Source organism: Carassius auratus, chromosome 46 (genome assembly GCF_003368295.1).
Source record: "Carassius auratus strain Wakin chromosome 46, ASM336829v1, whole genome shotgun sequence".
Taxonomy (NCBI): domain Eukaryota; kingdom Metazoa; phylum Chordata; class Actinopteri; order Cypriniformes; family Cyprinidae; genus Carassius; species Carassius auratus.
This window is the reverse complement of record NC_039288.1, coordinates 10,568,233-10,591,952: the sequence shown is the minus strand read 5'-3', so window position 1 is coordinate 10,591,952 and position 23,720 is coordinate 10,568,233. Positions and strand designations below refer to the sequence as shown.

At 37.1% G+C, this 23,720-nt stretch overlaps 1 protein-coding gene across 1 annotated transcript in view; it reads right to left on the bottom strand.

The window, feature by feature from the left end:
- LOC113064144 (pyruvate carboxylase, mitochondrial-like) overlaps positions 1-23,720 on the bottom strand; it is a 104,724-nt gene that overhangs the window by 62,295 nt on the left and 18,709 nt on the right. The window contains exons 8-9 of the mRNA XM_026234737.1: positions 23,232-23,350; positions 12,901-13,063 (exon numbers count right to left, since the gene is read on the bottom strand). Coding sequence (XP_026090522.1) covers positions 12,901-13,063; positions 23,232-23,350 — 282 coding nt within the window. The remainder of the gene's footprint in view (positions 1-12,900; positions 13,064-23,231; positions 23,351-23,720) is intronic.

Here is a 23,720-nt window from a genome sequence, read left to right as displayed (position 1 = left end):
AAAGTGGGTCCTGTTAATCTTGCTAACAACATGCTAATCATGCTACAAACGTTATCTACATACTTAAATCACGCTAGAAGCATATTAACAGCATGCTAAAACCATGCTAGCAACATGTTAAATCATGTTAGCAATGTGTTAAATAATTTATAACTGCTTCAAACTTTCTGGCTAGGCTTTCTCAAGCCAACTTCAAAGTTTGTTCACAAACTTTACTCATATAGTTCAGTTTCTAATCAGAAGCAGACGCATTTTTGTTTTTATTCTAAATGTATACACATTCCTTAACTCACCAAAAGACATGCATTTTTAAGTGTGGCTTAAGAGTCCAAATACTTTTGAACCCAACTATATCCTAATATGATATAACCTGCAGGAAGAAATTTCAATGGCATTTTATAAGCCATTTTTATCTCTAGGGGAAGTCAGCTGTCTCTTATTGGTATGGACGTGACAAAAACTGCTCCACATAAAAGAGAAAAAGAACTGAGGAGTGATTGTTTGAGGCAACTCAAGGGTGCAGACAGTGCATTGGAGGTCAAACTAGTATAATTAAGAAATCTTGCAGGCATTCGTACTCCGAGAAGTGCTTCAGGCTAACCAGGCATCAGCAAACGTGATCCTTCAAAAACCTTTTCTTGTAGACATATCTGTGCAATTGTTCGTACACACATATGTGGCACAGGGGACCATATCCTATGCTGTATACCTGCCTGAGGTATTGAACTTAATTTTGTGATCGATTTAGTTGTTACACTTGGTGTCATCATGAAGCTAGAAGGGTTTTAGTGCCCCTTGAGCCATTAACTGCTGACAAGAGCAAAAGGAGAAAAACCCTCAAGGAAAATGCAGCTCTTTACTTACAGCAAACTGCTCGTGGAGCTGCTCTCAATGGCCATGATTTTACGTCAAGACGTATGTCTCTCACGGCCGTGCAGATGTCTAAAGGCCATTCAGGAACTCTCAGGTTCTGCTGAATCAGATGAATTAGTAAACACATTTGGGAGGATGTGGGGAACTCTCTTTACTTAAGGGCAGCTCAGTTGAATCGATTGGTCTCAAAAGGGATTCTGCTGCTCAGTTTAAACTGGGTAGACAGTCATTCTTATCGAACAAGGAGCTCATTAGGTGGGTAGGAGATCGGCAAACCTTTTTGGCATTATCTGGATTTATAGATAAATGGATCCAACACCATGGTTTTTTCTTGACATGGGGTGGGTGATATGTTTTTTTTTTTTTTATAAAGATCAAGATTTTAGTTACAATTTTTTGTCATGTTGATTTTACTATTTTGCAAGTTGTCTGAGCATTACAGCCAAACTAATTTCCCTATTATAAAGACAAAACCTTTCAAGGTAATAAAAAAAAAGGCAGATATTTAGGCCAAGGAGGGCGAAGAAAAATCTTTTTTCTAATTTTTTAATAACAAAGATAAAAGAATGACAAAGAAACGCATTACAACTACACATAATATTCAAATAAAACAAAGCGATTTATTTTCAGGTACAATAGGTGTATCTATCAGGAGCATTCAATTCTGTCCCTTTAAGACCTGGATGCATCTAAAATACATGCACGTATGCATTTTTCTCTCATCTGTTTACTTTCATTTTAGACATAACCAACTGAGTCTACATGTCTATGTGTTTTGGCAGTATTAGCGCAAAAGATAACTTTCAAAGTTCAATAACCAGGTGCTATTTGACAGGCTTTAGAGCGTGCTTCGGGTGTATGTGGCGCTCAGAAAAAGACCAACCTGGAAATGAAACATTTAAAAGCACATGCAAATAATGAGAGAGTAACTCTACTGCTGAGTTAACACTGCTGTGAATGCATGTGGTGTTGTACAGTATATGACGTAGGCGCCAGAACTGCAGCTGATAGAATGTGTTCTGTGGCACGATACTACAATATTTCTTCAAAAGCAGATCGTGGAGACATTTATATCGTCCACGAACAAAAATCGACATATCGCACACCCCTTACATTGACAAGAGTCAAAATAAGGATTAAAAAGGGAAAAAAAACTTTTAAATTCATATAGCAGCAGTTCATGAAGCATTTAAATTTATACTGAACAATTAATTATTATACTTCCAAACGTTTTCACGTGTTTAAAAATGTAATAGTATTTATTTTCATAAAGTTAAAATACTGTAGAATGAAAGGGAAACAGGTTCAAATCGAGACCCAATATATAGTTTTTTTAAACAAAGAAACAATGCAGTTGAGCTTTTTGTTGCATAGAAAAGAGCAGTTTGGACATCCTGTTTTACACAGAAGGAAAAAAAAAAAGTGTGATTTAGAAAAGTGAAGGAACAATTTTCAGACAAACAGCTTTACCAGCAAAAATTTTGCATATTTTAGTTCTCAAAAGATACAAAAACTTCTGAAATCACATTTAAAATCCTTTCAAATATCTGAAAAAAATCAATTGTTTCCCTCATAGAAATAAAGGCTTTCTCTGGCTTCTAAACACATTTGTGGAGATTAAAAAGACCATTCAGTTTGCATAAATATAATTCTGGAATGCACTGTCCTCTTTGGCCTCACACAGATGAAACCATGTGAAAATTTTGACCTCCGCTAGTTTTTTTAACCACTTTTTTCCCCCGAAATTCTGGGTAACTGCTGACTCATCGCCAGTTTTAGATAACTCCAAGTTAGCTTTATATTCAGAATAAAACACAGATTCTGTCCTTGAACCGCTAAGAACTCTTTCGTAATTTAGATATACAGACCCCGAGGCAGCAAACACAGCTCCACCTCATTACATCGTTTCAGTTCTTCAGTTGGTATGAGATTTGGGTGTTGGTATTGAGCATTTTAGACCACTGAGCACTGCGCCAGCAGTGTTGCTGAACAATCAGCCGGTCTTTAGCTGGATGCCTGAGGCTTCAGAACTCCTGTTGGATCCATTTCCAGTCTTTTGAGCTTTAAGTATTCCTTTGAGGTCCTATATAAATCACTGTTCATCAGTACTGCATTGAACTGAATAATACTGCAAAGAGCCTGTAGCCAAAATGACGCATTCATTTTGTATTGCAGGGCAGGTTGAACCAGTACCCAACATTATTGTAGCCTCTTGATTCCCATGATCCTTCTTAAACCCTATGGTTATTTAAAGAGATAGTTTACCTTAAAATGTAAGTTCTGTCAATCATTTCTTCACCCTTACTAAATACTACTACCTGTATGATATACTAAACCTGTATGAATCTCATCCTTCTTTGAAACGAAAAAGATATTTAGAAAAACGCCTTGGGTTTTTTGCCTATACAATGAAAGTCAATTGGGGACCAAACAAATTTTGGGCTTCAATATTTTTCTAAATATCTTATTTTGTGTTCCACAAAACACAAAAAGTCATTCAGGTTTGGAAAGACTTGATGGTGGTTAAATAATGACAGAACTTAAATTATTGGGAAACTTTCCCATTAAAGTGCTGAAAATTTAATTACCTCATGATTTAGTCACCCTCGTGTCATCCTATGTATATGACTTTCTTATGTCAAACAAATACAATTGGAGTTTTGTAAAAAAAAAAAAAAAAAAAAAAAAAAAAAAATTGTCCTGGCTCTTCCCAGCTTTATAATAGCAGTAAATGGTGATTGAGATTTTGAAGCAAAATAAAGTGCATCCATCCATCATAAAAAAAAAGCACTAGCATATACTCACCAGAGCTTACACTACTTTTTTTTATATAACTCTGATTGTATTCGTCTGAAAGAAGAAAGTCATATTCACCTAGGATGGCTTGGAGAGGAGTACATCATGAGGTCATTTTCATTTTTGGATGAATTATCCCTTAAAGAATGTTAGATAACCCTCTGAGGTCGGCTGAGGTCGGCAAACACAGGAACGCTTTGTGGCATAATAATGCTGAATAGAACTTAAATTCTACTTTTATTTGTATACACTCATAATAACAACAAAATGCTGTGCTTTTGTAAAATAAAACAAACAAACAGGGAGCGCTTTCTGCTGTCTCCATGAACTACTTTCTGACACGCATCGCAAAAAGTAACCAAAACTCAGTGAATATTTGGCACACAGACATGAGAGATGTATCTATAGTAAGCTTAAAGTAAAAGGAAATAAAAGTTTAATGTTGAAAACAAATATTCTCTGAAAAGTTATTAAACCAACACAAGGTCCAGTCTTTCCCATCTGAGCTCATTATCTGTAATGTGATCACACCCACACACACACATCACAAGCTATTCATATGGTAATCATCCACGTTAGATACGCAAACCTGTAAGAACGTTTAGACCAATGTTTACTGTGAAATACTCTGTATATGTAGATATTTATGACGTGTTTAATAATAACAATTTATTTTCTCAGATATACATTTTTTGTATTATATAATACATACAAAGCATACTTGCATTTATGACTAATTTATGACTATTTATGATGTAATAATACAGTTGTTCATGGTAAACTATTTTTTTTGGGGGGGGGCAGATACCTTAAAAACTTCATTTCAAACTGTTTTCCTTTTGACTAGTCGTCCATATTGAACTTCTCCAAGACCAAATAGCCTGTGGCACACCGAATGTGTGTAGCATATTTCTACAACATCAGGTTGTGACAAAGAGCATATCTTCAAACATGTCTAGACTCCAAACCATGCGCTGACATTCTTAAGGGAGTTTTGCCACCTCTCCAATAATGTTTGTAAATGGCCGCTGCTGCATCCAGAATACCAATGCAACCTCCGCCGTAATACCCAGTCCCCAGGCTTTCCTGTGCACACAAGTCTGGAAATGACAGCTTGGCAATGTGACTCTTGACGGAGCTGCATTGTTTCAAATTGTGTGGTGGCAGAAGGAGTTTGCATATCTGAATAAAATGACAGCATACTCCTACAGAGCTGTGGCAAGGGAACGGTAGCATACGTTTGGTCTCAGATTCATACCTCGGGTGAAGGGCAGCGAGGAAATGCACCATCATCAGTTACAATCTACAAAAGAGGAGCATGTCAAGTAAACAAGAGGAGACAAGTCTCGCGCCAGCCATCTGGAGGAGAAAACAATATTTTCTCATTCCCTCTCTAATAAAGCAAGACGCAAGATGGCTCTTTCTCAGGGTGCGCTGTGTGTATTATTGGCAGGCAGGATGAAAGATGAAAGGCTTGTGGTCATGGAGATCTGCTCCAGAGATGCCCACTGAGCCAGAGAGCTAATGTCACACAAATCAACATATGCTGTACACCTACCTAGGAGGCATGAATCTTTCCCAGAAATTTTTCAGCATGGCATTTCATCCTCCATTTGTTTTCTTTAATTGGAAGCTCTAAGAACAATGACTGGAGGGCTCCTGGTGGACTTTCGTAAGCAAGCAATATTTTTACTTGGCAAGAGGCCTCGCTCAACATGCGCAAGACAATATCATATTAACTAGAGATGCATCGATGTATTGACTGGTAATCGTATTGGCCAATAAAGCAAAAATGTCTTGTGTTATCGGCCATCGGCTGATCGTTTAAAAAAAAGATTTCTTGATGTGGAACTTCCATTAAAAATCTTAACAACTAATTTGACTACTGACCCTGCATGGCTCATTCCCTCCAGTGGAGTTTTCTAGAATTTGTTAGTGTGTGCCGAAAGATTGTAGGCCATTTTAAAAACTTAACTTGCTTCTTCACGTCTAGTCCATTCAAACAAAGATGGATCTTCCAATAAAGAGATGTAAATACGTGGTGGAATAGTGGCTTCTATAAGATGGAAAGTCTTTTTGAACAGAAACGAGTGCTTGCTGCATCAGCTGCAGTTAATGAGCTCCCCGTCACACTTACTGAGCAGCAGTGGGCACTGATGGAAAGCATAACCACACTTCTATCTCCTTTTGAACTAATAACCAGAGAGATTAGCAAAGAAGATGCATCTGCTGCTCACATTATCCCATTCATAACTCTAAAAAGGTTACTCAGCAAAGAATCTGACAGTGACCACGGAGTTAAAACAACAACATAAAAAACATTACTAGAAGCACCACTTCTAACCATATGCACTTTATCTCAACGGTCCTTGATCTGCGATATGAAGACAAGTTTTTTGATGCTTACATAAAACGGCAAATGCACAAAATGCTAGTTGTGGAGATTCAGAACACCCTGCAGACAGAGAAGATGTGCAGGATCTAGAAGGTAAGTTTCTATATGAAGAAATAAAATATTCAATATAATAGGCTATTCAATAATGTAGAATTCTGCTTTTAGTCGTTATAAAAACACATATGCCTTGTTGTTTTATTGCTTTGTTTTAAGATATCATACAACAAAAGAAGGCTTGCATTTTTACAAGAGAATCAACAACAACATCTTTCTCTGCCATTTTCAGCAAAATCGCTCAAGAAAATGGGACTGTGACAGAGAAAGTGCGAGTGTGTAAACAGAAGTTGATAGTTATCTAGCAGACCCCATGATTCCCAGGCATGAGAGCGCACTTACACAATGTCTGCCTGTGCTGCCTGTCTGCCTATGCTTGCACAAGTGGCGAGAAAATACCTGTCTGCGCCTTGTATGAGCGTAGATTGTAGAAGGACCTTTAGCTCTGCATCTAATGTCAGAAATGAAAAAATTAATTTACTAAGCTGTGATAAAGCAGAGATGCTTTTGTATGTAAAGTACTTAGCCCTTACTTTTAAAGATGAGAATTGATTGAGTGGTTATGAGCCTAGGAGTTCAGAATCACTAATGTTAATGTGACTTGTGCAAAGTTAAACAATTTAAGGGAAATGCTGATTGACTGTGAACATGATGCCTTTTTGTATCCAGTTAATGTTGGTGGGAATTCATATCATCATCAACAAATAGAAAAGTTTAGATTCAAAATAACCAGTTTGATGTTCAATGATAAAGCAGAAATGCTTGTTTGAAGAAAGTTTTATATCCAGTTAATGTTAACACAAGGTGATATCATTAAAACGCTACTTTATATTAAATATTACCAGTTTGATGTTTAATGATAGAGCAGCAATGCTTTTGCTTGTAGTGAGTGAATTTGAGCCTAACAGAAGGTCTTTTAGAATTTAAACAATGTTAATATGAATAACATTCAAAAAGTAGAAAAAAAAAAAAAATAATAATAATAATAATTGAATCCTCATTTATGTAATGTGTTAATGTTAACTTGAGTGTTTTCTGTTTGTGTGTGTGTGTGTTTTAAGACAAGTTCCTGTAAATATATATATATATATTTTTTAATTATGGAATACAGAACCACCAAACTATCAATCTTAGCAGATATCACTCTGAATAATCGACTATCGGTATCGGCTGAGAAATTTAGTTTCAGGCACCCATTAGAAGAACATCTAACACTGCTTGAGGTTGACCCCTTTTTTGATAGCATTCTGAAAGCATAACAGGTAAATAATCATTGTATTTTCTCAATTTGTCATTTTGGTTCAATGTCAGGTTCAGCTATCCAAATGTTACTGAATTGTTTGTAAGAACAAAAAGATCCGATATTTCGCTTTAATTTATTAAAAACCAAGCTTATCTAAATCCTTGACCAACTGATTGACAGCTTAATTTAGGCTAACTCTCAAATCCTGCTACCTATTTTGAGTAGTTTTTTTTTCCCCCCATTTATTTTAATTTTAATTTTAATGTTTATTGCAAGGAAATATCTAAATCAGCTGTATGGGAGAACACTGTTGAGAAACCCACAAAACTAACATAAAAAAGCTCATATAAAATGAGTAATATAATTTAGTAATATAAATGTTACAACACAAATGTAAACAATTAAAATTTATATGTATAGATTATTTTTTTATGAGAGTCACGTCCAAATTAAAACCTATTTATGGAAAGTGCCAATCACAATCATGCAAATGACTAGTGAGGACCCACCAAATGGAAAAAAAAAACTATAAGCCAAAGTGCAGAAGCCAAAAGGAGCACAAATCACCAAATTCCTCTGCACACTGCAATTCCTGAAATTCTTCACCTCATGAATTACGGACTCCCATTTCCACCACAGCAGTATTTACCATCAGCACATTCAACAACATAATTGTGTTTATGATGATAATGCAAATCACTCGATCCTCCTCATCAGCATTATGTTCTCTCAGCACGCCAGCAAGAGCCAATGTGTAAATGAACCAACACTTGCTCACACACACACACACACACACACACACGCAACATGAGGATAGAACAAGTACAATCACCACCAAAGCGGCTCGTAATCTTTTCATAGCTACGCTTCAATAAAGTCTGCATTCAAAGCCCAGACCCTATAACAGTTTACATCTGCAACTACACATATAAATCATCCAAGCCTCATATCGGAGGAATTGAGAGGGAATATGAGACTTTAACTGCCCATATACAGAACATATTTCCTCTGATGCACAATGTTATGCTAAATGCTTCTACCTTCTCCTCTACTTGGCTCTCATTTGATTACAGAGAACACTCTTCAGACAACAGTCATATTTTTCTTTTATCCCTCAGAAACAAAAGCGCTGAAGAGCTCTCAGTGCTTGTTCCCTGCACACTCTCTTCCCAGCACTTCACTTCATCCATTGTGCACTCATTTTCCCTGCAAAACAAGAGCTTGGCCAAGCCCGCACACCCCCCGTCCTCTTTCCCCTCTGAAGCACGACATCAGACACGTCAGAAAGTGAGGAGAAACTTCCAAGCAGACAGAGGAATCGAGAGAGCGACTCTTTTCTTTTTACTCGCGGCCTTATTTTCACATCAGTCGCCGTGCACACAAACATATGAGAGCTTGTGTTGACATACTGAAATCATACAAGATCTAACGTGAGGCTGATAATACCTTCACAGCGCAGCCTTCATCCATCTCGGTTTCTACCCACAAGTTTCTATCCCTTGCCAGAAGAAACAAATCACCTTAGAGTACAGATGTTCAATTTTAATCACATTTGCCAATTAGACCCGGCTGACATAGCTGAAAAAAAAAACGTTTATAGTATTTTGCGGACTACAAGTCACACTTTTTTCACATTTTGCCTGATCTTACAACTTAGTCAGGTGCGACTTATTTATCAAAATTGATTTGACATGAACCAAGAGAAATGAACCAATAGAAAACATTACCGTCTACAGCCGCAAGAGGGCGCTCTATGCTGCTCAGTGCTCCTGTAGTCTACACTAAAAACATAGAGCGCCCTCTCGCAGCTGTGGACGATAATGTTTTCTCTCAGTTCTTGGTTCTAAATAAATGCGACTTATAGTCCAGTGTGACTTATATATGTTTTTTCCCTCGTCATGACGTATTTTTTGGACTGATGCGACTTATAGTCCGAAAAATACGGTATATATATTATATATTTTCATTCAAAAGTTTTGGCTTGGTAAGATTTTTGAATGTTTGGAAATAAGTTGATGGAAAAAAAAACAGCAAAAACTATAATACTGTAAATATATTATCACTATTTAAAACCTCTGTTGTCTATAAAAACGTTTAAGATTTAATTTAATCCTGCGATGGCAAAGCTGAATTTTCATCAGCCATTACTACAGTCTTTAGTTCACATGATCCTTCAGAAATCATTCTATTACTATCTGATTTGATGCTTAATAAACATGTCTATTATATTTTATTTCTATAACTTCTAAACATTCTGGGTGGTGTTGGCGCAGTGGATAAGACACACGTCTTTGGTGTGAGAGACCCGGGTTCGAATCCACTATGAGACACCAATGTGTCCCTAAGCAAGACACTTAACCCCTAGTTGCTCCAGAGGCGTGCAAACTCTGTCATATATAGCAATTGTAAGTCGCTTTGGATAAAAGTGTCAGCTAAATGGATAAATGTAAATGTAAACATTAAAAAAATTGAAATGATGAAAACACTTCTGCTGCTGAATATTTTTGCTGAAACAAATTTTTCAGTTTAAAAGAAGAGCATTTATTAATATTTATTATATTTATTTATAATGTCTTTACTGTAAGTGTTGCTCAACTTACTGCATTCTTGCTGAATAAAAATATGAATTTCTAAAAAAAAAAAAAAAAGAATCTACCCTCAAACTTCTGAACAGTGTAATTAAAAAAAATTCTAAATGTTTAAATGCAAGAATTTTAACACAATGGAAATCTGTTACATGAAAATGTCTTGTACTCGCAAGTCAATTAAGGAATAATTGTGAAATGTAACGACTAATGATGGGTTTATTAGGAAATGGTTGAAAAAGTTCAGTTCAGGAACAAGTTTTTAAACATTTCAATATTTAAATGTTGTGCTTAGTTTTAGATCGTTAGCAAAATTATTGTGAATATATTGTGAATATTCAATATTGTTCACCTCACAGCCAGTTGTGGGTGTCATACTACAAAATGATTTAGCCATGTTTCCTTTGACCAGGAGCACAGATCATTGCGTGCTTGCAGAAAATGCATATATTACACTAAAATAAATAGTCACACAAATCATATACATATGAGCCAGGAAACATTTCTCAATGAAACGGGACAGCTTACAAAAACATGAAGACATATCATCAAAAAACAGATATTTTTTTAAGACCATATAAAATTAAGCAAACTTTCTCAACCGTTAGCGATCAAAAACATGAAGATTTATTGAGAATTTCATGTTTTAATGATCTGATGAAAGAAATGGGCTCTTTCACAGAGCAAAAAAAATAGGCCTTCCATATAAACTTAAATAAATTTCCACTGAAATAAAGCCGTTGGAAGTCATCTCAACATTTGCAGGAAGTTGCAACAGAGGTTTTCTGTTGTAAGCCGATTTAAATGGTCAGTCCATCATTCATACAATTTGATTATACTGTATTATTTGCAGGTTTTAATAATGCTACAGACTAACTGAATTTTATTGGTGTTATTTAATTGTCAAAGCCTATTTTGATTCTTGCATGGTGAGTGTTCATTTTGAACACTGGTTTATCATCTTTCCCAACCACACTCCTAGACTAAAATTATGTATTGGTCAATAAATACCCATAATGCCCCACTACATTCAATCGGATGGATCTGATTCAGTCTCTCATCTCCTGGATCAGGGAAGCTCATTCAAATTCTTTTTCCCCTCTTACAACCATCTCATATTCTCTCTCACACTCCGTTGCATAAATTATCGCTCACTTTCTTTACATTTTTACGTCTGGCAATGCAAAGACTCAGTCCGACAGGTTGAGAGAATCTCTCCACAATAACATTTGAACTTCACCCAAGTTCTCTGCATCTCCTGCCCCTCTCCCTTCATCTCTAAATCTACATGGATCCTAATTTTCTCTTAAGTAGAAACTTTCTTCCAACATCACAGGATGTCCACATCAGTCTTTGAAGCAGAGCGCAAACCAGTTTTCTAAAGGTAATGGAGGAACATCCTTATCAGAGAGATCCAGCTTTCTTTTGATACAGCCAAGCCCCTGTGGCTGGATGGAAGAACAAAGATTTCAGCCAGGCATGGCACATCCGAGGATGCATATGGACCATACAGGGTTGCCTAGCCAATGAGCTGGTGGAGTGAGGACATGACTGGATGATTATAGCATGTGGCTTGTGGCTAGTCATATCCTCGGGGCATCTCTATGTGTATGTATACACATCTAGCCTGTAAGATCTCGAACAGAGACCCTCAGAGATCCCAGTTAACCTTGTGGCTCAAAACCAGATAACCGCACGAGCACGAGTTGCATCTGTGAGATATACGGACAGATGTAAGGCTTGCAGCTCAACACTGACTGGGCACAGAAATCTGATATCAATATTTGTTCAATTATTCATCCACAAATAAATTATTTCTATACAGCCTCAAAAGGTAAAAGCTTCCGTCAGCAACATCTCAGACAATTTCACACCTCCACGATATCACCATATGCAGGTACACACTTCAGAAGGACGCAGCTACAGAGTGTGTGTGGGACTTGTTTGCGCTGGTCAGTGTTTGATTTACACCGAAGCTTTCGGCAATGTCCAACACGACTAGAAATCATGTTTATATCACCTTTATAATGGGTCTTAAGTAGTGGTGGGCTGTTATCGGCGTTAATGTGCTGCGTTAATGTGAGACTTATCGGGCAATAAAAAAAAATATCGCCGTTAATCTATTCTCAAAGTTGGGTTGGGAGCTGGGTGTACGCGAGCTATGATGACTTTCACCTTTATATTTTAGCACAGATGTATACCAAGCCGAATCTGTAGGAGGCGAGAACGAGTCTTTAAACCTGTGTGTATGTCTACTGTGAAATTACCACATCAAACGTGACGTGCTAACAGAGATGCAGCCGGGTTTGCTTCAGGGAATTTTTTTTTTTTTTTTTAAAGAAACTTCCCAATGGAAACAGGAGATGAGCCCCTGGTCTAATGCACCACCTGGCTAGAGAAACCCCTTCTCAAAGACTTAATGTTACTTTTAGTCATTATTTTATTTGGGTAGCACACATATTCTGAATGCCTCCGGCAGAATTCAAATGAGCCATTTTAATCTAGATTACTTCCAAGATTATAGTGGGATTAATCTAGATTGAAAAAAATGTATCTATGCCCACCACTAGTTTTATGTTTATGTCTCATCGCTCCGGCCGGACAGGGCATCACAGTATGTTAAGGGCCATAACATTTCCATCACACGCTTGAGGTATTTGGCCAATCACAGTGCACTGAATAGCTGGCCAAACAGAGCACACCTCGATTTTCAGACTGATGAGCCTTGTAAAAATTGGCACATTTCAGAAGGCAGGGCATAGAGAAACAATAATGTACAGTATGTGGAAAATAACTAGCTTTTTTAACCTTAAACCGCATAAACATATTTCATTACACCAAATAATGTTCTTTTTAGCAGCATCATATGACCCCTTTAATGTGTTCTTCTCTGGAAACATTGCTGAGGGCAGATGTGCGTTAGCCCAGCTGTTGAATGTAGGACGTTAACCTACCTCCAGTCTTCCTGTGTCAGGCTGGAAGCCACGTGCCGGGTCCTCTGTGGTCACACGGCACTGGATGGCATACCCATTGATCCGTATCTTATCCTGTTTCAAGCCCAGCTCTGGCAGGCTGCGACCTTCACACACTCTCAGCTGAGCATGTACCAGATCCACACTGAATGACAGAGAGAGAGAGAGAGAAACAGTGGTTATATAGCATTTGGTAAACAACAAAACACACCCTGACACGGGCTCCACAGCCACAAAGATCACATCCAACACAGACACTTTATCACTCTAGACGAGTACACGTCATCAGGCCAGACCCGTTCAGTGGTCTGGAATCACAACAGATTCACTCAAACTATTTTCGGCCGCTTGACATTCCAGCAGGTGCAACACGTCGAGGCAGCGTTCACACCAGTGAGGCGAGAAAGCGTGAGATGCCTGCTTGCTCCAATAACTTCTATTAGACAGGCTTGACAACTAGCAATCCGCTTCATAGCGCTGCACTCGTTTGACAAGGAGTGGGATGAGGGGATTGTAGAAAGGAAACGAGCGAGTCACTCAGCGACATACAAACAGGAAATGCTTGCTAGATTCATGGCTAACAGCTAGTGCCTGCTCCACTCCGGCCTCAATAGCTTCACAATGAAATCACTCCCTCAGCTCAATTGAATGAACCAGGCTTTTCCGGGGCTGATTGGCTACATTTGGCTGAATATGCCATCTTATTGGATAAGTGCTTTCCCCAGTGTAAAGTTGGATTTATTAAGAGCCATATAAATCACACTGATATATTTACTCACCCTAGATTCACCGAACTCATTCCTCATGTCCCACAATTCCTCATCCTCATATATCAGGTCAATTTTATTCTTAAAGGCGCAAAGAGGATTGAACCGGATTGACTCTAACGAGGGAAAAGATTCATATACTAGCAAACAGAAACACTAGAAAACCTGCAGCCTTTTCTCGGAAATCAATGTCAGCATGTAAGGGAACGCTAAAAGGTATTTATTCCCCATTACAAATGCTTTCTTCCATCATATATCAGAAGGAATAAACGAAATTCAACAGGCTAAAACTTCACATTTCAACCTCTTTAAGATGAAGGAATAATCAAATTACAAAGTGTTGAAGTGTGTGCGAGACAAACCGTGAAAGCACCAGTGGGTCCGAAAATATTTTTTACCAATTAAAGAAGAGCGAGATAGTATTTGCTTTCATGCTGTGCATCAATAATTGATGCTACAAAGTGTCTGCTTTTTTTATCTCCAGCATGGAGGTATTTAGAAAATGTAGGATTTCTCAAAGGCCGACATATATAACCACACAGCATGCTTTTGATAACACTGCGGCAATGCATTTATAGGCACATACACACATGCTGAAGGCAAAGGCAATATGTTTGCACAGCTCTCAGCATTATCTTGCTAGGCCTCATTAATTTTTTAACAACGTTACAAACAGGCTCTGAATATTGCACGTATGTGTCTTTATGACACTGGCGTCTAATGAGAACTCTGGTCATAATAGCTGCAAGCTGAAATTACCAATTGATACATCAAAATCAGTTTAATGGATTATCCCGATTACTTTTGTCATGTGAATACTCCACCAGATCTGGAATTTTTAAAATTACATTTATCAGATATTTGGGAACAGAGTGGCAAACCGTTAATTTAATCCAAACTAGGAGAAACAATTCTGCATTTTTTTTATTTAATGGACCCTGATCAAGACACATAACTAAAGTTTATATGTACTTCAATGTATTTATTTTTTGGATTCAGAGGCATTCACTTCTGTTTTCATGCAAACTATTTATTCCCAACATTTTTCTCTATTTGCCCATTACATAGTGTCAACACAATCTGATGTATAAATAATAGAACCATCATATCAAATATTTAATATAAACTGAGAAATCTAGCACCGAATTTAAATTAAGAATGAACTGAGGATACAGAATGTGACTTATCTGATGTTTTTGACAAAAAAAGCTTTGAAACCTTATAAAATGATTCTCTTTGTATTGTCAGAAAGAAATCTTCCTTTTAGAGAAACAAACACACTTAATCAAATTTCCCTTTCTCTACTGTGACATACATCCAAACTTTCTCTCCCCTGGGATGAAATCAAACATTACTTTCTCATTGTTTGACTGGTGCACGCGTCAACAGAGCAGAGATTTCATAGCAAGGTGGACGGGACATTAACAATTTAGCTTTGCAAGTATGATGTCGAAGTTTGATTAATTTATGATAAACACTGCAATATTCAATAAAAAAGATAATTTAAGCCAATAACTAAGGAGTTTGTAAGCCTTCATTTAACAAAAAGCAGCTCGTAAAAGTGGTTTATTCAAGACCCAAGAGTGTATGATCAATGTATAATCTATTTAGCAGTTTGGTTTTTCAGTGCTGGACAGGAATAATAATCTGCAGCAGTGAAAACATATTCTGGGATTCAATGTACTCATAAAATCACAGCTATAAGGGGCCGCTGGTCCAGTCTCAAGGGCACAATGTTCCACACTCCCTCACGCTTCTCCTGACTATATGCATCTATACCATTCCCATATCAATACTAACACCAAGCAATCCATTCCTAGAAAGCTACATAGACTTCTGTAATAATGTGAAGCAATAACTTAAAAAGGATTACTGCAGTATTATAAGAACATGCTTTGATTCAGCAAACATGCATCACCCACCAAACTTGCCAAAATATACAATATCCAGAATTTCATAATTGTTTCATGACTAACCTGTTTTAAAAGCATCAAAATGAGATGAGAATACACAAATAGTTTCATTTTAAGCAGTGACTCATCTGTCGGTGACTCTTTTTCCTGGCATGCATTAAAATCGCGGGCAATTGTGCATTATGTGGGATAATACAATAGACTGTGGCTGATAAATGAACCATTTCTTAAAAGGGTGTCATCAGTTTCTTCAGTCTTCAACTGTATGGCAATCTGAACTGTTTTTTAAGCCGAAGAGGTAATGGGTGGTTGTGGTATGTCTTTTGCAATACAAGTTAGTCATATTAATTAATATAAATATATTAGCTATATTGTCAGACAAATTAGCTTTAATTTAATCATGTCACTACTTTCTTCAAAGTCCACCAAATATTTCAATATATTTGCCAAAATGACCTGGTAATTCAAAGAATCCATATAATCTTTCATATAATCAAGATTTCCACTACCTGCAAGAGCAAAACACCCCCATAACAAGACCGATCCACCTCTATGTTTGACCATAGAGACGGGGTTTTCCCATTGTTCCATGAGTCCAAAAAGTTCCAGTTTGGTCACATCACTCCATAAAGCATTCTGTTTGTACTTTATTTTACAGTACGTGTACTACCATGTACTTATAGTGTACTTCAGTGTATTTATCTAAGAAAGTTCTGGTAATACAAGGTAACTAACATGGGTTAGGGTTAAGTTTAGGGGTAGGTTCAGGGTTAGTACCTAGTTATTACATAGTTATTGTAATTACTATAATAAGTACATAGCATGTACAGGGGGAACAGGACTGTAAAATAAAGTGCTACCAGCATTCTTCCAGAACTCCACAGGTCTATTTAAATAAATGTCAGCATATTCAAGTCTGCCTTTTGTGTTCTTTTTTGGTTAAGAACAGCATTCAGCTGTAGGTGTACTGACACGAAGGCCATTCTTGTTCAGCGTTCTTCTAATAGTTTGCATTGAAATGTATTTTGCTCCTCTCATCAGATCGTCTTGCAATTATATCAGTAATTGAGGGTTGCCTGGATCAAACATTGTATAAAATTGTGATTTTTCTTCCAGGGTTTCTGATACAACACATTTTAAACAAAGCCGCCAGCTGTGTCTCTACGAATTTTAGTGTCTTCTTGTAGTCCATAGACTTCCTAATGTACAATTTAAATTAGAACAAATTCTAATGCACAATAAAACAATTTATCTAAATATTTGGTATAAAGTTTCCAAAGGCTTGCATTTCCCTACCTTACAAATAAAGAACTTAAAAACAGCAAATCTGAATAGGAGTTCAATGATGACAACTTTATTTAAAAAAAAACTAACTTACAAACATTGCATTATATATTGCCATTAGAGATACACCAATGTTTCAGATAATAATTTGTGTCCTGTCGATAAAAGCAATTATCTTATCAATTGTTTAAACGCAGTCAACGATCAGGGCGATTATTTGCTGTCAATCAAAAGGCAGTGGAAAAGCGTTTCAGACAGCAACTTGCATTAAGAAAATGTTTCTTGTGTTGAATTTAGGGCTGTCTGGGTTAATGCAATAACAAAAAGTCTCAGCTTTCAAATCGTAGACATTTTACCACAAACTCAAACAATAAATGCCATTTTGATGCTTTTAAATGGTTACTTGACAGATCGCTGTAGAGCCTCAGTTCAAGCGGCAGCACGGAGCATGAGTCTCTTCTACTTTAATACGCGTTTTAGTGCAAAATAAATATGAATGAGCATCAGAACATGTTGAAAGATACAGTACCACTTACTAAAATGTATCATGTCTCATATAATCACTCATTTCAACCGAAAGAAAGACTTCAAATAAAACCGCTTATGAAAAATGTCACCTAACATGGGGGGTGAGTCATTTTAATTGCAATTTTATTTTTCTTCTCTTTTTTGTTCCGATTACTAAGCTATGATTGTTTGTTAGGTCTGTTGTTCGATGATCAACAAAATCAGGAATGAATCAAACTATGAGACACAGTGCTGGTCAATACCTTCTGATAAAGAAAATTTCACATTAACAGGCAAAAAAAAAACCACCAACACCACATACTTGCTACCCCCTAACTGCTGTCATGTACTCTTCAAATCACCAGACATCACAGCATTTACAGCAGCATACAGTCAGACGGATGAGAGAGAGTGACAAACAATGAAGACTGGGAGCGTCAGACACACAAAACGAGAGCAGAGAGAAAAGGAGGACAGCAGAACCGAGTGATTACAGCAAGCAGCATGAGAATGGTGATGGGAGCAGCTCAGTCATGAGGTGGGGGGGCCATGTTCATATATTCAGTCTGATTCACGATTGCATTTTAATTGCCAAAGCCAGGCAGCAGCATATGCAGAAATGATGTGGGAGTGGAGCAATCCCAGTCAGTCATACAACACAGACTGAGCTGTCATGTGATTGACTGTGTGTGCATGTGTGTTCTCCCACAATGTTTAATATCGGTCAATGCTGCGGAATAGGATCATACCAGAATTTAAAGTAATCAACATACGGTGACACTTGAGTGTCCAAGCCAAAAGAAAGTCAAAGTCTGTAGTGTGGCAATATTCCCTCAACAATATCTCCTCTAATTTTAGCTGACCCATTTCTATACATGTATACACACACACACACACACACTTTTTAATTTCAACATAATAGAAAGATTGAAAACATGACTGAAATGTTCTGCTTTCTCTCTAACCATGTGTAAAAGTTCAGGGGTAGACAATAAGTTTTCTTTTTTTTATTTTATTGTAAATAATAAGGAGTTAACAACTGTAAATAGCTACACATTTACTAATAAACTATATACAATAATATTAATAAAAAACTCTTGATAATACTACAACAATAATAATAATAATAATAATATTATTATTATTATTATTATAAACACTAATAATAACAGAAACATGTTAATTTTAATATCATATACTGATTGAACACATTACTGATATTTTCTATATTATAAGTTAAGGATAGAAAATGGAACAAATAAAAAAATTGATTTAAAAAAAAAAAAATTTATTATAACTAAATATTAAGGAGGAGTATATAGATGTTGATTTATTTTTATAAATAGTTACAAATTTAATGCATAATGTATACATAATCATTTGAATAATAATATCTTTATTAATTGACATCAATAAAAGTACTAAAATTAAAAGAATATCTAGAGATACATTATCTATAGCTAGAAAGAATGACAGATCGATAGAACAACAAAAAGACAGACAGGCAGACATATGGACATACAAAGTATTTTTCCATAATCATATCATCCTATCGTCAGCCTGTGAGATCAGCGATAACTAATATTATCATGCTAATTTATTACCTCGTTTCATAGACAGAGAGTGGACCAACTCCAGGGTACGGCTAAAAGCAGCCCAATGTTACTGTAATTGTTAATTCCAGATTATATATTTTTTCTTCAAGTAGCACATAGATGTCATTTCAGAAGAAAAAAAAATATTATTGAATTTGTATTTAACATGATAACAATTTTATAGAACCACTGTAAGTTGCCACAAAACCTGCCTCAACTGAAGGCAACTCCCATATCATACAAAGATTTCACTCCCTCTCCACAAATGTTTGGGTCTGCTTTATGGAGGAATAGCATCAGAAGAGCACAGACGAGCCCCTGTGCAGATTAATGAAAACACTGTCTCTCAGCATCTTATCTCTGGTCATAAGTGTGTGCAGGTGTCTGGTCCAACCAGCCTGTTTAAACAGCATCATTACACACCGCTGTTGACAAAGCGCTTGAGCCAATCAGCCTGTGGTTACCTGCTGCTAAGGAAACACACACAAACACACCTGGAAAGGGATGCTGGCACGGATCAAGTCTCGGTCATCACAGAGGCCTCTCAAGGGCCCCCTAGGAGCGGTTGTTTTTATCTCCTCCATTCAGAGCCAAATCAGAAAGCACAGAAGCTTTACACATCAATACCACAACAAATCCAAACAACTAAAATCTTGTTGACAGTAACCAGTGCTCCATTATCTGATGCAACACTATACAGGGGAAAAAGGTCACGACCGAACCCACAAAGGAATGAAATCCCCCCAGGAGAGAGAGCAATGGGTTTGTGTGGGTAGTCCACATTCAGCTTCAATAACCTCACGTCAATCAGTTTCTTCCCTCCTACACCATTACCCTCAAATTCATGTTTTACCTTTAATTACCAAGTGTTCTCTCCAGCTAACTTTCGCCCTTAAAACTTTTGGCACCTCGAACATCCCATAATGATCTATACCATTAGCCGGCGGTCCATAAAATGTAAATCAATACGCTTGCAGAAAACTCACTACAACAATGCACTAATGTCTCAGCCCGTTCCCCGTTAGGTGAGAAAGGTTCACCCGCCTCATTCATCTTCCTTCTCTCTCTCAGTGTCTTTTTCCTCGCTCTCTCCTGCACCTCCATCACTCCGTCTTCCCAAGCCCCCTAATGCCCTTGTCCAATCTCTTCTCTGCAAAAATGGACCAATACAAATGAGCAGCTGCAATTTAGCAACAAACCAAAGTAATTAGAAACCCATTACCAGGGTCACCCAGAGACAGTGCACCCACACACACACCAACACAACTCTCTCACACAAACACAGACACACACACAGAAAACAAACATGAATAGAGAATGAGCATGAAAAGTCATGGCGTAACCGCGCAGCTGTGAGGCGTGGAAGGAGGCAGTGAGTGCTGTACTGAAGCACTCCGTCAACGCTTTGCCATTGACTTGCAGGCTTCTGCATAACTGAGGAGAAAGGGGGAGAGGAGACTTACGAAAGCAGAATTCTGAGCATCAGCATCAAGTCTTGTTATTTGACATTAATATATCATATTTTAATGTGTACTGCACTGCGTTTTCAGAGGGCTGTGGGACATGATAGAGCTCATTCACTTGTCTAATATTTTCAAAACAGAATACGGATGACTTAAACCAACATATGACATTACATTTATGGGCTCATGTATACCGCTCTCATTCAGCCCCGATATATTATACTATAACGAATGTCATTATACCGTAATAAATGTTGTTACCAGTCCCAGATTTTCTTCTGGCGTGAAATGACTTATTTTTTCCGGTCTGCTGCCTCTCATGTCACAGCTTCGGATAGTTGCTAATGAAAAGAGCCAATTGGATTGAATCTTGCCATTTTTGTGGGCAATATTCATTAGAAACTAGACGGATTGTAAACGGTCCAAGAGAATGACAGTGAAACAATAATCCAGAACGGACAGGGACAGATGAGTACTTAACAACTGTATTTTTTCCACCAACTCAGCCGTCTTTTTACTGTCCTAAGACTTTCTGACCCGAAGCAATGACAGAAAGATGAAGGAGATATCAAATTATAAAAACATGATGGGTAATTATGGGCAGCTGGCATATTTTATTACCTTGCCAGTGGCAGAGTGGCAGAGGGTAATTGATCTTAATTATTGTGCCCAAATGAAGGTCATATCACCGACACAGAGAACAGAAGACCAGGACAGAGGAAAGACCGCCTGCATACAAATACACAGCTGAATATGATTGACTCAGGATCAGAAATACACACTCCAGGGTTTAAAGCGAGAGTAATTGGCAGGAAGGGTCAGGAGGAATGAGGCTGTTTCTGCAGGAGTCTGAAACAGCCTGGCACAAAAGAAAACACATTTTTCCTGCCCTTTTGTCTTGCTTTAGAGGCCTACACTAATAAAGGAAACAACCTAAAAAGCACTCATGTCATTTGCATGCTTTAATAAATCATTATGAAAATACAGACTGTTTCAAAAGCAAAACACAAGCCAGATGATAATACAAATTCTATTCACCTTAATGGAGGGCAACAGTGGGAAGTGTATTATTAGTAAAAATACTGCAGCTGCTGTGACAAAAATGTATATTACAAATATAAACTCTTGTTTAAAAGTTTGGGGTCAGTGAGTATTTCTTGAAAAAAAAAAAAAGGTTTTATTCACCAAAAAAAACTCTTACAGACCCAAAACTTTTGAACAGCAGTTTATATTAAGCTCATACCCACTTGGTCAGCTACAGCCATTTTAAAAGGTTTATTTTTTATTTTTTATTTTTTTTGCTCGTTTTGTTTTTTGCACAGATTATTATTATTTATGCATTATACATTATATTTGTTTCTGGCAAGTTTTTCCCTTTTCTTTTTTTTATAGACAAACTGCCTATTTGAACTTTCACTTTCACATCACGAACAATCTATCCAGTATAATTAAAATATTTCAAATGATCCAGATTTCTCAATTTTGGATCATACAATTTTTATAATAATAGTACATATAACATAAAAACACATGCTGTAAAGAGTGAGAATGATTGGCATTGGACATAACATGAATGCACACCGTGTAATCGGGCTAGTCAAGTTCCAGAGCGTGAAGACTTGATCCCGGACAAGTGTAAGAGCCAGAGAGTTAGCAGAGCAGGTGTAGGGATGTAGAGTGACTCAGTATGAGGACCTGAAGGTGGCTGCTGGTGAAGGTCTTGGCATACAAGCTCAACTGCTGGCTGGAGAGCTGGAAATCAAGTTCATTACAATCATGCGTTTCCAAGGCCTCTCTCTCACAGCTGGCTTGCCACGCGATGCCAATTGCAAACTGACAGCTTCAATTTCAATTTAATGAATGGAACCCTGGTACATCTGCACAGTCACGCTCTATGAATTCACTAAGTCAGGACCAGCAGCAAAGATGGAAAATCGTCCGGAAAGGTCAGAATCACATGTACTCATTTTATCCAAGCATGCATGTGTATAAACTTAAAATTCTAACACATTAATTAATCCTTTGAGCTTTTAATAATCCTTTTTTTTTTTGCCACAATATGAATTCAGCCCATATAAAAAATCAAAAATAAATCAAGTTGGCATTAAAAATGGTGTTAGAAGAATCACTTTCCCCCCTCGATATTTAAACTAACACATTTCTCTCTCCTTCTGTGTGTCTTTAGCCTCTGGGATGGAAAAGAGAACAACAAACCACTTCCCTCCTCTCAAGACGCGCTTCTATCTGAGCTTTTGACTGAAACGAGGAAGGATGCGATTCAGATACAAGCCCACTGAGAATCTTACAGGTTTCAAGGGGTCTAAGATGATGATGTCGTGCACTTATTCTCATGTTTTTTTTCGACACTGACATTTTAACAGCCGGAGTACAATACAAATTTTGAGTGTTAATTAGTGTTATGGGGCTGCTGAACATCGCCCCACAGTTATGCAAGTTTAATTGCATTTGGCCACACAAAATGTCTTCATAAAATGTCAACGAATATTTAGCCGAGTCATTATTTTGCAGAAAAAAAAAAGCATATCTTCTCAGAATCTAAATGTCAGACAGTCAGGTGGTCAAAAACGGAATCATTATGCATTTGATAAACACTCAGTTTTGTGTGTGTATATATATATATATATGTATGTATGTATGTGTGTGTGTGTGTGTGTGTGTGTGTGTGTGTGCATGCATATACTCAAATCAGTGAGAACACAGCAACATTACTGATTGATTTGTACTTTTCAACCCATTCTTTCTCAGGAACGGAGAGACACTTACTCTGTGATCTCCTCAGTAACTGTGTGCTCCACCTGCAGACGGGAGTTGACCTCGATGAAGTAATGTTTACCATGTTTATCCACCAGGAACTCCACTGTGCCTGCATTCTCATATCCAACCTGAGGAAAGAAATGGAACGGCTATGAAAATTACAATGTTTTCAGAGACTTACATCCTAATGAAAAATAAAATAAATACTATGAAATATAAAAAAATTTTGCACACCCTGTGATTCCCTAGTGTCACAGCAGATGTAAGTACTGTACATGTGCACTCTATTTGTGCAGATAAAGTTGGACATATAAAAGTCAAATTTTATAGAAAGGTGATAATAAAGGTACATGTTGCCACCTTTTACCACACTCAGGACTAAATACAGTTTGAAAGATATGCATAATTTTTGTTGATTACAAGTAATAAACATTAAATATTTTTTTAAAAATCCAATTAACCAAATAAATATTTGATTATCATAAAATAACTTTAGTA